The sequence below is a fragment of the Zonotrichia albicollis genome, chromosome 19 (genome assembly GCF_047830755.1).
Source record: "Zonotrichia albicollis isolate bZonAlb1 chromosome 19, bZonAlb1.hap1, whole genome shotgun sequence".
NCBI classification, from domain to species: Eukaryota; Metazoa; Chordata; class Aves; order Passeriformes; family Passerellidae; genus Zonotrichia; species Zonotrichia albicollis.
Genome location: NC_133837.1, coordinates 10,248,314 through 10,262,296, shown reverse-complemented (window position 1 = coordinate 10,262,296; position 13,983 = coordinate 10,248,314). Strand labels below are relative to the sequence as shown.

The window sequence follows — 13,983 nt, the reverse complement described above, 5'->3', positions numbered from 1 at the left end:
CCCTCAGCGGCTCGGGGCAGGCGAGGCCCGGCCGGGCAGCGCCTCACCAGAGCCGCGCGCGCTCCCTGTCGCGACAGCGCCGGGCCCTTCCCGACTTCGGCCGGCCCCGCCCCGGGTCACGCGGGGGCGCGCGCGCCGCGCCAATTCTCGCGAGAGCAGGGTCTGGCCAAGATGGCGGAGCTGTGCGAGAGCTTCACGCTGCGCGGGCCGGGCCCCGGCGGCGGCGGCTCCGGCTCCGGACTCGACCCCGGGCTGTGCCTGGAGCCGGGCCCGGGCAGCGACCTCGTGCTGCTCACCGAGCGCGGCCGGGCCGCCACGCTCTTCAAGGTACCGCGCGCGCGTGCTCGGGGGGCAGCTCCGGCATGGGGGTGTCCCGGGCAGGGCCGGGGCCGCGCCGTTTCCCGTATTTCCTTTCTCCCGGCTGTTCGGGCCAGGCCCCGCTGTCCCCGCCGCCATCCCCGTTGTTTATTCCCACTGCTGGACTGGCTCCAGCCCGGGAGCGGTGCCTGCCCGGCCCGGCCATGCTCTGCCCCCTGCGCTCCCTTTGCTCGGGAACGCGGGGCGGCTCGGGCCCTTGTTGGCGTATTTCTCCTTTTGCTGATATTCTCTGTCCCTTCCCCGTCCCAAAAACCTTCCCGAAGCCACAGGTGCGTGTCCCTGCAGTGCCAGGTCCTGCGCTGTCAGCTCGGTGTCAGCTGCCGTCCTGCGGGCAGCAGGAGGGCTTTAGTTCGCAGCGCCTGAAAATGAAAATGTGTTCTGGTCTCTGTTATTCAGTAGAGCGTAATAAGAAACTTTAAAGCGAGTATTTGAGTTTCTGTGTTTAGTTGGCTATCACATACACAGGGTTGGGGATTGCAGTGATAGGACAAGCAGGAATGGGTTTAAACTGACAGAGAGTAGGTTTAGTTTAGATATTGGGAAGAAATCGTTCCCTGTGAGGGTGGGCAGGCACAGGGTGCCCAGAGCAGCTGGGGCTGCCCCTGGATCCCTGGCAGTGCCCATGGCCCGGTTGGATGGGGCTTGGAGCAGCCTGGGACAGTGGAAGTGTCCCTGCCATGGCAGGGGGTGGGACTTGGTGATCTAAAGTCCCTTCCAACCCAAACGATTCCATAATCTAAGTGGGTTGATGATACAACCTCCTTTGGGTTGTTTATTCCCACTGCCAAGACCATCTGTGACCACACAACTTGTTGTAAATACACTCAGTGTTGTAAATACACCCAGTGTACTCTGCAGGGAGGAGAGGGGCTCAGTGCCCTGGCTGTGAATCACACAGAGCAGGAGTTCAGACTGCAAAATCCACTGCTCTTGGTCTCAATAACTCACTTTGAAATAGAAGAGAAAAAGCACAAGTCTGTGTGTGATTGTATTAGTCAGTAAATACAAATGACACTAGTGATAAAATGAATATTTGCCCTTTGAAGAAGCCATGCCTTGTACCTGTGCTTCATGGCATAAACCCTTCAGACTGTGACAGGTCAAAGTTATTTCTTACATGAAAAGAAATCTCATTATTGTAGACTTCTTCCCTGTTATTCTGAAATTGTGGGTGGTAGAGGTGGAAACAGGTATGTTCAAGAGGAATTTCTGAATAAAGCAGTTTCCATATTTTAATATTCTAATTCAGGTCAGATGTGGCTGCCTCTCATTTCCTTTCTGTCATGGAGAAGTGCCCACAGTGTTTCACATGTTCCATTTGACTTGCACTGTCCTTGTTCTCACTCCAGATTTCGGATCAGAAGCCCCTGGGCTGTTGGTCAGTCAAACATGGGCAGATCCTCACCTGTCCTGTCGTGTGCAACTTTGAAACCCACGAGTACATTGCAGTTCATGATGACAAGGTGAGAGCCTTCATCTTCTCTAGGGGGAAAAGGGAGTTGGGGGATCCTCCTGAGGGGTGTAGATAGGAACAAATCAGCAGTGGGACATTTCTGGTTGGCAGTGTGGGGAGCCCCTGGCACACTGGTGACGTGTGGGGGTACCAGTTGTGGGTTTGTCTGGGTCTGGAGTGAAGGCACTCGAGACAGTAATTCATATTTGAACTCAAATGTTTATTGTTTCTTATCACTAAAACAGTCTCACCACTGTGAGTTTGGCAGCTTTTCATTAGAAGGCACAAAGTGGCCAACAATCTCTTGTTCCAAGGTCTTTTAAGACTAAACTGTCCAATTAAGAGCTGACACCTGGATTATTTTCCCTTTTAACCCAGTAACTGATCCCAGAGAGCCCCCAGTGCAGACTTTTCCACCCAATTACAAAATGCCACCCAAATCCATGGGGAAGAAACCCAGGATGACACCCTGTGCCCTCCGTCTTGCTTCCATCCACAACATACTAAAAACCCCAAACCATCAATTTATCACCAAGTGATTCACCTACACTGCTCTCTATGATCTATTTCACACTTTTGTGGATGCTTTCTCCATGAATGAGGGTCAGTCAGTGCTGCCCTGGGGGTGAGGGCACCCCAGAGCAGACAGAGGAATATTTCCTGGTGCCCTGGGTTTGCACAATGCCATGAGCAGGTTCTGGCTGAGCACCATGGGCTGGTGGCCTTGGACACAGGAGATGCTCCGTGCCTGCTGCTGCACTCCCTGAGGATGAGTTACTTCTCCTCTTGCAGCCTGGCTGACATTTACAGCTTTGTGGTACTGGAATGGTTCCAATAGCTCACACCCCCATCCTTGTTTTCCTGCTCTTGTTTCACAGTTCAAAGTTTCTCTTGTGTTTATGGAGCATTTGCTTGGATCATGCTGAGCCTTTGGCTTTTCATTGTTGAGAACTATCACTCCTGGCCTTGCATTGCTTGTGAAAATCTGTATCTCACCTGTCTCCATCACTCTGATCTACTTTAATTCAGAGTTCTGCTGTGTCTTTTTCTTTATTCTCTCCTGTCGTTTCTTTCCAACTCAGGATTTCTGTGCTTGGTTTCTCCCTGGGGCAGTTCCCCCTCAGGTTGCCCTGAATGCTCCCTGTTGTTTCCTCCTGTTGCAGTTTCTGGTGTTTTGAGTGCTGAGAAGTTTGTGTGTTACTGTTTAACCTGAAAATGATGCTTCTCTTAAAGGTTTTAAGAATATGGAAGAATGAAGACCTTAACTTGGACAAAGCCTTTAAAGCAACAGTAAGTGTCCTTCAGGTGTTCTCTTTTGTGTTTTGGATCCTGGTGGAGGGAAAAACTGCTCCAATTTTCATAGTATTGGCCATGTTACATTTTAGCTGAACTTGTGCTTCATGATGTTGTGGAGTATTGCAAGGAATCCACTTGCACTGACTTCAGCATCAGAATATTTCTCCTGAAGTGATTTTTATACCAAGGCCAGCATTTCTGAGGACTTTCTGAAGATGCTGAATTGTGTTCAGTTGCAGATCTCCATGTTCTGCTGGTTGATGTGTTAAACATCACTTTGTGTGTTGCTGTAGAGCAGTTGTGTCACCTCCTGACCCTGTCCTGTATTTTGTGATGTGATTCAGGGATGTGATGCTCATCAGGACATTTTCCTGGCTTTTTTTGGGGTAGTCATTTACATTATTTGTGGCATTTGAGCAAATCAACAACATTCAAATCTACATTATCAAGAATCTTAAAGCTTCATAATTTTTCTGTTAAAAGTTTATTGGCAAAAATGAGAATAATGCACTAATCACTCAGTTTTCAGGGCTGTGCAGCAGAGAACTGAGATTTTTGTTGTTGCAGCTCTCAGCAGATGTGTACAGGATCCACTCCCTGCCCCAGGGGGGGACCCTGGTGCTGTTCAGGGGAGGGGGGGTCCGGACCCTGGATGTGCTGCTGGAGGCTCCTCAGCAGGAGATCGAGAACCTCATCTCAGCTGAGACCATCAGGTCAGTGGGGCCTCTTGGGGGGGTCCTGCTCAATTCTTGGAATTGACTGGGACTGGGAAAATTGGGGAAAATCAAAGACTGAGATCGTGGAGTTGAGTGTTTTCTTCCAACACTTGGGTTTTAAACTCTTGGGGTTATTTATTCACTAGACGAATTCTAAAATTAGAAGGTGCCTGGTATATAGTGCTATGACTTTCTGTATAAACCTGAATTTGGAGGATGTTCATCCAGCTTTCTGGTTCTAGGTGGAGTGGAGCTTTTATGGAAGGCCAAGAACCTGTCTTAATTTTCATTACTCAGAAAGTGAGTTAAATATTTTTTTATTTTAAAAACTCTCCTAGCAGGAGAGCTGAGTGCTTTTATCAAAATCTATCACTGGTTTCATTTGATTTTTAAAGCTTTTAGTAGAATCATTGTCCTGGTTTAAATGGAAGTTGTGTTGCATTCAGGGCTGAGAGCTGGGCTCTGAGAACTGCACAGAACAATTAATAAAATGAAGTACAGTGGACATTGAGTGACACTTCATTGCTCGTTGTGAAGATCTATTGAATAGGATGGATGCTTTTTAAAAAAGAATTATACCTGAATCTGTCTTTATGCAAATGCTTCTTCCTGTAAATCCATTTGTTACATCAAATAAGAATTTTCTTTACTTGTTAGTCTGCAGACTACTCCAAATAATTCTGTATGTCCTATAGAAAACACAATTTCCTAATTTTGTACAACATCCAAAGTTAAGCAGTACTGATATCTGAATTTCTGTTACATCTTCTTTGTGTAAATTAAGGAAAAACTTTCTTTTCTTTTTTTTTGTTTTAGGATAAGGATTTTTTTGTCTATGTACAGAAGCCTAAGCTGAACAGTCTACACAAATACAAGCTTGAACAACAGAAATTAGCCAGGCCACTGTGTTTCACAGCACACATTACAAACCAAACTGTCACACTTCTGTGTTTGTGTAAGTTGTATTTGTTCATGGGTTGTGATAATGAAGCAAAGAATTGTATGAAAGGACATTAAATGGTCATATTTATGAAATGCTGTTTAATATTTTTAGGTTTTTAAGCTTTCTAAAATAGCTACAAGTAGTAATGAAAGATTGCTGGTACCTTAGTGGTTGCAAAGACCAAGTGCTCCTGCCTGTGATCACTTGTACCCTGCAGATCTCACTGCACCTTCATTGCTGTGTTTTTATTTTGCTGCTTTGGATTATAAAAAGTCCTTTAAATATCCTGCATTAATTCTTCTTTCAGCATTCACTGGATATTGGTTTTTTTTTTTTAATGTTCTTTTGCCAAATGATATCAAACAGGTTTTTTCCACAAAAAAACTTCGTAAAAGAGTGATTATTATTTTTCTTTTGACAGATACCAATCATTGTGTGTATCAGGTTCTGATACCTCTACAGCAAGATACTGTAGAAGAAGAGGAAAAAGAAGAAGAAATTTTGTCCAAGTCACTACTACTAAAACTTTCAGTATCTGGAGCTGCTCTGAAAGGAACATCTTTAGTTGTCCTGGACAAAGACCACATTGCAGTGTTGGGCAATATCCCTGATCCTGGGAGAAAGCCCAAAGGTAACTTGAAAAATCATATTAAGCTATTGTAAGGTCTAAAATTTCCTTGGGAAAGCACTGGGTGTGAAAGCTGTGCTGTCTCTCTTGTCCCAGCCTCTGCTTTAAAGCTCTTAGTGGAAACCCAACATTTCTCTGAATTGAGATTTAACCTGAGTGATGTAATTCCTAATGCTAAATCTGCCTGAGCTCTTTTGAAACAGATATTTCTGTTTCCTCCAGAGTTTGTGACTGAAAGTAGCAAAGGCAAATGTGGTGCTTGTGTTGCTTTTTGGTCTCATCCATCTGTTGCTTCCCTCAGAGTTCCTGACCATCTGGAATACAAAATTCCAGACGTTGCAGACCTGCAAGGATCTGCCCCGGGGGACCAGTGGCCAGGTGAGGCTCAGCCCTGGCTTTGGCTCCTTTGTGCTTTTGGCAGGGCAGGGAGTGCTGGGCTGCAGAGCTCTGCTGCTGCTGGGGGAGCAGGAATTGCAACTTGTGCAGCAAAATTCATGCTGAGCAGTTACTGAGCACTTTCTGTCAGAATATTCATTGGGAGAGTGGTGCCTGTAGGAATTTCTGTGATCATTTAGTGCTTTATCACTACTCATGATCATGATTATTTGGTGTGAATGAAATCACTGAGCACAAACCCCAGCAGTGTCTGTTCTGTTCAGGCAATTTGCAGTTGAAGGCCCAAATGATTCTGTGAACACCTGAGCAGCACTTCAAGCTATTCCAGAGTCAGATAGGTGAAATGGCACCTAAGGAATAAATGCACTAGTGAACCAGAGCAGCTGACTGCTGTTGTCTTAAAATTGCACAAGAGGAAACTTAAAATGTTAAATTTTCAGAGGACTTCATGCTTTGGAGCAGCATTATTGCCCTCTATATTTTAGGACATCCCTGGAAAAATACTCAGCATTTGTAATGTCTGTATTTAAAATCAGCAGTTAATGAAGGTTTGCTAGCAAATGTTAAACCTACCACAAATAATTTAAAATAATCAGATCACTGACTTCCAGTTGAAGCTTACAGTAAGGAGTTACACATCAGGGCAGGAACTCACTTTGCTGCTTATCTCATTTATGATACATTTTAATATTTTGCAGTTGTGGTGTTACGAGGAAAAATTTTTTCTAATTCATGGGAAAGTGCTGACTGTAATTATGTACAAACGTGAAACATCATCCTTGGCAGCTGCTGTGGGAAAGCTCAAGGACAGTCAAAGCCTTGGTAAGATTTTTTTTTTTTTTTAACAATTACAGTGAAAAGACTTTGCAAAAGGAAGATGTCTGAAATTATATAAAAATTATTTTAACATAGTCCTATAAAATTAATGCATTGAATCTGAACAGCTTGAAGCAACTTCACACTGTCCTGTGTTCCTGGCTGTTAAATTTCCTGCTGCTGGGAACACCAAAGCACACAAATGTCTGAGTTTATTGTGGCTTCCCTTAGCCTGGGTTGTCATTCAGATCCTGGAGTCACTGAGAACCCTGGAATGCTGGTGATGAACACTGAGAACAAAGTGAAGTGCTGTTCCCTAAGAAATATTTTCAAAGAGTTTGTGGTTGGATAGGGCAATGTCAAACCTTAGTTTGTGAAGTTCAGTTTAAAATTGTCCTGTCACAGTGGTTTTAAACCCTGCAGTGGTAAAACATTGCAAGCAATGCTCAGGATAAATTATAAATTGTGTAATAACTTTCTTCTCTTGCTCCCAGAGGCAAAATGGAGGAACAGTATAAAAAAAACCTCATAAAATTACCCACTGCTGAAATAAAACTGGCAACTTTCTTGGCATAAAATCCCTGGCATTATAGTTTAGAAAGTATCTATCAGCATAAGAAGTTGATGCAATATTCATACTTGAATAAATGTGCTGCAAGTGTTACCTTCATGCAGTTTCATTTGTGTGTTCCCAGATATGTCCCCGTTTGTGAACTGGAATGCCCTGGAAGAGGAGGAGCTGGTGGCTCCCCTGGAGTCCCAGGAGTCTGTAGCTCTGAAAGCAGAGTCCAGAATGAATGTGAGTCAGCATTGGGCTTGTTGTTTGTCTTGTCTCTTCCCCATGCTGCTGCTCTTAGGTGTTGCAGCAGAAAGAAATTTCACTTCATCTCTTACTGATTGTTTCTGGAATTAGAGTTAGTAATTATAATCTGGACAGCAAGTTGACACATGAAATGTCCTTTTATTTTGCTTGAAATCCTTAAATACTTTGGAGCTGAGTAATAACTCTGTGTTTTTCTTCACCACAGTTAAGATCAAACAGGAGCACTGGACAATCAGGGCCCTTATCAATTGAGCAGCTCTTAATGAGACTCAAAGTAAGTAACCCAAATATCCTCAAGTAGTGCTTAGACACTCTCAGAATATTCTAGGTGTCTCTTTCCACATATCAGGGTGACCAAGCTGCCTTAAGCAGGTGACATGAAGGATATTGTTATTATCATTTTTGTGCATTTGGGCATGATGAAATTGAGTTTTGTCACAGGAGTGTATTTTGATAACTGTACATGGCTTATAACAGCTGAGTTCTGGAAACTTGCACAAATTTGTTCATTATTAATGACAGTCTGTTACAGTAAATAAGTGAGGATATTTAATCTGAACTTTGCTTGTTTAGGTTCTTATTTATGGCCTTAATTTTGTTGAAGGCATTTTGGCCATAGGAAGATGGAGGAATTGTCAGGAATTCCACTGTAAATTCAGCAAAAAGCTCTTTAGTTCCTTTCTAGAACTTGCTGCAAGTGCTGTGATAGCTCACACAGGAAGGAAAACCTACCTACAGCTCACCTGGTATTGTCACTGATGGAACAGGTGATTAATGAGCTTGCCTGAGTTCAGAGTGAGGAATCTCCTCATTTAGCTCCTTCATGCTTGAGAGAATCTATCCTATCAAACACAGAGTGCTGAGGGATTTCTGTACATTTTTGTAAATTGAATTCCAAAATAGATCTGCTTCTACTTAATGCCACCTTCTACTTAATGCCAGGGTAGTTGTCAAACATGTGCCATGTACTTCTGAGTTGCACAGTATTTGTCTTTTCCAGGATACTCCTAATTATGTGGTGGAAATTGAAGTGAAAAAACTAATAGCAAGAGCACCGACCGTAGATGTGCAAGCTGCCATTGGCTGTGTGGTCACTACCCTTATAGACAGGTGTAAAAAAAATCCAAAGTTCTACCCTCAGAGTTTGCTGCAGGAGATCGTTGAAACCCGGGACTTGTCCTACAGGTAATGATTCTGCATTCTTTAAAGTGTAAGGAATAATTTATAAAATTTAAAAAAAAGTAGAAATAAAACGTTTATAAGCTGCTCTTGAATTATCAGAATTTAGTACCAAAGATGTTTATTTTCTTGTTGGTGTTTTACATAAAATTCCATCTGGGGAGGAAGATTACTACTACTACCTAAAGTGTAGTTCTCAGTGTGGACTGTGCAACTTATTAATTTCATATTCTTACAGTTTATGTCCAGATTTAATGGCTGTTGCTTTGGAGCAAAAAGACCTGCAGCTCTTACAGGTCTGCCTAGAACGGTTTCCAGATATTCCTGAAGAAATCACTTATGCTTGCCTGAAAGCATTTTTAAGGTAACTCCAACTCCAAAAGTCTTTCCTTTTTTTCTTCACTAAATTTGAGTCTGGTTTTGTTTTCATAATAAGCTTCATAGAATTCATTATATGTGTTGATAACATTGCTGATTTTAAAGCTAATAATTAAAAGTGTTAAATGTCTGGATTTTTTTTCTACAGCACAAGTGAAGACCATCTCAAAAGTGTAGAGGTAAACCTGGATTCTGCCATCTGTTACATTGATGTTGAATGCAATGACATGGAAGTTAAGACTGAAATTGTAGAAAATGGTTTCAGTGAAGAGATGGACCAGGACATGTGTGATACCAAAATGCCAGAGGAAGGGCAGAGTGATGGTGAATCCTGCCCTGTTGGGCTTCAGAAGGCAGCGCTGCTGTATCCTCTGTGGGGAAGTGTGATGGTGTTCACAGGGGTCTGAGGGTGTGACTCCATGTTTCAGAAGGCTGATTTATTAATTTATGGTATATATTATATTAAAAATATACTAAAAGAGTAGAAGAAAGGATTTCAGCAGAAGGCTGGCTAAGAATAGAAAAAGAAAGAATGATAACAAAGGTTTGTGTCTCAGAGAGTCCGAGCCAGCTGACTGTGATTGGCCATTAATCAGAAACAACCACATGGACCAATCACAGATGCACCTGTTGCATTCTAAAATAGCAGATAATCAATGTTTACATTTTGTTCCTGAGGCCTTTCAGGAACTTCTTCTCAGGAGGAAAAAGCTTCTCAGGAGGAAAAATCCTAAGGAAAGGATTTTCCATAAAAGCTGTGTGTGACAGGGAGGGGCAGGCAGAGCTCTGCACGTGCTGTGGGTGTTTGTGTTTGCCATTGCCAAAGGCACAACCTCAGTTCCTGCTCAGAGTTTGAGTTCTCCTAAGAGCTGTTCCTACTCAGTAGAAAAACTGTTTAAGTATAAATAGAAATATTTAGCTTTTAGAATGTATCTACACCAATTCAAACTTAGTTTTATTACATTTTGCAATAATTTTTCTCTACTTAAGAGCAAAGGTATCAGTGCTTTGGATATTTGCCTGTTAAAGCACATCAGGCAGTTACACTCTTGTGGTGGACAGAACTGTGCAAGTTAAATCTATTGTAATGGTTCAGTTGCTGTAGATATTTCATTATAGAAATAAGATTCAAATAGAACTTCCCTCAAAAACCTGGAGAAATATTTTCTTTAGAATTCACTCTGGTTTGAAGAAACTGCTATTTTTCCTGCAATGTTATTCCCTTAATAGCACTACACAGAAATGCTGTTCTCCATTCAGCTTACACTGAAACATTTCTTTTGCCTCACCTGAAAAACCTTCCAGCTCAACAAGCTATTGTAAGTATTTTAACCTTAAAATGTATAAAAACACTTATTTTGTGGTGAAGGAAAGGGAAAAGATTTTTCTCTATTGTATATGAGAAATTCACCATTCTTTCAGGAGTCTGAATAACAAACTAATGCATGAAAACGAAATTAGGATGCCTAATAAGATTTAATATTAAGGAATATCACATTTTTTCATATACTTACGTAATTTTCTTGATATTTCTAGTCCTGGCTTATTTTAGAAGATGTAAGTAAGAAACTCTCTTTATGACCCAGCATACCTGGAAAAAGTTCATATTCTGTTAGCAAGTAATAATACCTTCCCTTGATTTAGATGTTTTTTTAAGAAAGGAGAAAGACACAGTAATTTAGTCAGTCCTATTAGAAACAGAAGATTAGAAAATATGAGGGGAAAAAACTCTGTATAATCCCAAATGTAGTACAAATCTAGATCACCTCAGTTTAGGAAAAAACCCCACCAAACTCCCCTGTTTCTTAGAATCTGAAATATAACTTCAAGAACTGTGTGTACCTGAGGATATGTGTGATTTTCCAGTGATTTTAGAAAAACCCCACACATCAAAACAAAGCTGATCTCATCTGTGTCACATTTCCTGGAACAGTGATTACCCCTGAATGTAATTTACACTGAATATTGCTGGGAATTTTCAAACATCCAGCTATGGGTGGTGTAAGAGAACCATAAAACTTGTTTTTAATGTGTAGTATACAGGCATCTATGTTGCATTCAAAATAAAAAAATAAAATTTAAAAAATCCTTATGAATATTACCATGTCCAAATGGGTAATACAAACCTCTTGGTCTATTAAATGTTTGTCCTTTACAAATGTTCTGACTTTTCTACTTTCAGCTATTTCTCAGGTATTTATATTACCTGTATGTGAAATGCAGTGAAAAAGTGAACACCACACTTCCTGGAATACGCTCTCCCACAATAAACCAGGTGAGCAGCTCATTCTATCCCATAATAAATCAGGTGAGCAGCTCATTCTATCCCATAATAAATCAGGTGAGCAGCTCATTCTATCCCATAATAAATCAGGTGAGGAGCTCATTCTATCCCATAATAACCCAGGTGAGCAGCTCATTCTATCCCATAATAAACCGGGTGAGCAGCTCATTGTAAGAGTGGTGCTTCCTTCTCTTTCTGGGGTGTGTAACTGTGAAAAGTTGGGAATATCTAAAATCAGCTGACACCTGCATTCATTCTACCAAGAGCTGTCCATCAATGTAACCTCTATGAAGTCAGATGTAACACTTTAACAATAAAATGCAAATATTCCTTAAAATATGCCTGCACATGTGAGCCCATGCATTTTGCAGTAGAAGTGAATGTCTCAGAGTTCAGCTTTTAAAGGCAAATGTGTTATTTCCAGACTGGGAAGTGTCAGTGGACTTTTTGTTTCTCCTCAGATCATGGATTGGATGTGCCTGTTGCTTGATGCCCAATTCACTGTCATGGTGATGCTTCCAGAAGCAAAGGGCTTGCTTTCAAGCCTGCATAAGTTTGTGAGAGCCCAAGTAAGTTGCATCTTCTGGGATAATTCTTTGATTTTCTGTTGGATTCAGAATATGGATGTTGAGAACAGGGGGAGACAGACATCAACAAATTATACAGTGAATCAAATCATGTCTGTCCTCCTGTGTGCTCCTTCCTGAGCTTGAATTGCAGTTGCCTCTGTCTCATTTGGATTTCAAATAAACCAAATATTTATTTGGTTAAATATCTTAAGCTGTGCAGAACGAGAGATAATTCCACAGTATGGTGATGTACAAAAAGAAAGGGAGATTATATTTTACTATAAATGTCTCTGTTTTCTTCCTTTCAGGTACGGTTCTACTCAGAACTCAACAAGATTGAGGGAAGTTTGCGGGAATTACAAAGACTGAACCACCTGAGAGAATCTCAGACCTATTCTATTGAAGTGCTGGAAATCATTTGAATTTGAAGCTCATTAACACATTTATTTTGTATTGATTCCTTTTATGACAAGGATGTATTAGCACTCCATATTGGGGCTGTCAAAAGTTGTTTTCTACATAGGAGGAGCCTGGTTACTCTGTAGCTACATGGGAGTTGTAAGTTTGAACCTTGTGTATTAAAATCTCTCTTTTTGACTGGTTGAGAAGCTGGATGTTTGCTTATATTTTCATGTAGAATTTTGAGATCATGAGAACTTCCTAGAATACCACACAATTCTTGGCTAAACACAAGATGGCTGTGGCAGAAGTGCTGAGGGCATAACTTGCTCTCTTGGGCTGTGTAACTTGGGAAGAGCTGCACACACAGATAAAGGCTCAAGTCACTTTGGAAGGTGACCTGTTTGTTGTATTTATACACTGTCAGTACCAAATGTATGTACAAGTCTGAAAAAAACCCTGCAGTAGCAGCTGAAGATGTCTAGAGGGGACTTCTTGGCACTATTAGTAAGTTGCTTTCAATATTTTGGACAGGAAAACTTATCTTGAATTTAAAATAAGAACATTCTTACCTATATCAGTTTGTTTTCTGCAAGTACTTTTTCAACTACTGAACACCTCAGCTTAGTTAATGTCACCTGTGCTGCTTGAATTCTAGCATTTCAAAGTACATCTTAGATTGATTTTGACTCTTTTTGAAATACAAAGAACTAAAGTTTTATGCAGACAACATTTGTTGAAGATTTTACAGGTATCTGTTGACTTATTCTTCTGATGAGGCATTCACTTAAAGCTGACCTGTTACAAGATGCTTGTGGGACTATTCATCTGGAATAGGGAAAATGGGACAGAAGCACAATGCTGAATTTCCTGGAGTCGAGTATGAGGTGGATTGTTGGGGACAAGATAATCAGTACATTTTCAGAACAGCAAATATGTTATTTTTACTAATTATGTGATGGAATATTAGTAGAATTCAGCATATCAGTATATTGATATACTTTGGTTTTCATCATCTAAATAAAATGTCAATTGGAGCTATATTGAATTACCTCAGCAAAAGTCATGTAAGCCCTTCCTTCCTTGCTACACCTGCCTTCCAGTCTGCTGCTGAGCTCTGGTGTGACATTGCTCTTAGAAAAATGTCTGTGGAACTGATTTGAGAGCTGAACACCTGAAAGACAATTCCTAACACAAGTTATGAAATAGTTTGGAGTGAAGGACTGGACAAAAGCATCTGAATAATTTAAGCAAGAGCTTGTGCTCACTTGTTCTGAATGCCATCCAGCTGTAGGTTCAGCTCTTTCCCTTATCCTTGGAGAAAGGAGCCCACCCAGAACACAGCTTGGCACAACTGGGCTGTTCATCTTCTTCAGAGTGCCTTGTCAAAGGAAGCTTTTCCTCCATCTGTCCTAAGGATGGAAGCAGGGTAGAGTTTCCACCCAAAAATTCCTCTTCCTGCTGTATTCAATTCACTTATAAACATGCTCATTTAACTACCTGCAGACTCCAAACTGGAGCTCCAAATTCCAGATCAGTGTATTCTGCTCTACTGCATGGAATGGGCAAGTTTTGGGGTTGATTTCTCTGCTGAGCTGTGTTGGAAAGGACTGATTTCTATCCTGTCCCTGAAGGTAACACCTCTCTGTGCACCCATTTCTGCACCTAGGAAATGAAAATTCAGTAAGCACTTCCACATCACCAACTGATAAGGGATGGGATTAA

The 13,983-nt window shown here is 41.5% G+C and overlaps 1 protein-coding gene across 1 annotated transcript; it reads left to right on the top strand.

The window, feature by feature from the left end:
* Window positions 1-20: 20 nt before the first annotated feature.
* NOL11 (nucleolar protein 11) lies at window positions 21-12,460 on the top strand. Its single transcript, XM_005490444.4, has 18 exons — window positions 21-327; window positions 1,728-1,841; window positions 3,065-3,121; window positions 3,695-3,840; window positions 4,086-4,143; window positions 4,660-4,798; window positions 5,208-5,417; window positions 5,716-5,792; window positions 6,509-6,632; window positions 7,322-7,425; window positions 7,655-7,723; window positions 8,450-8,634; window positions 8,867-8,992; window positions 9,155-9,370; window positions 10,247-10,325; window positions 11,189-11,281; window positions 11,752-11,859; window positions 12,168-12,460. The coding sequence occupies exons 1-18, from the start codon at window positions 172-174 to the stop codon at window positions 12,279-12,281; spliced, it is 2,175 nt and encodes a 724-aa protein (XP_005490501.2). The 5' UTR covers window positions 21-171; the 3' UTR covers window positions 12,282-12,460.
* The last annotated feature ends 1,523 nt before the right edge of the window (window positions 12,461-13,983 follow it).

Coding starts and splice junctions, on each gene's coding strand:
- NOL11 (XM_005490444.4), top strand. CDS start 172: ATGGCGGAGCTGTGCGAGAGCTTCACGCTGCGCGGGCCGGGCCCCGGC. Junction 3,122..3,694: donor ACAAAGCCTTTAAAGCAACA/GTAAGTGTCCTT, acceptor TTGTTGTTGCAG/CTCTCAGCAGATGTGTACAG. Junction 6,633..7,321: donor CAAGGACAGTCAAAGCCTTG/GTAAGATTTTTT, acceptor GTGTGTTCCCAG/ATATGTCCCCGTTTGTGAAC.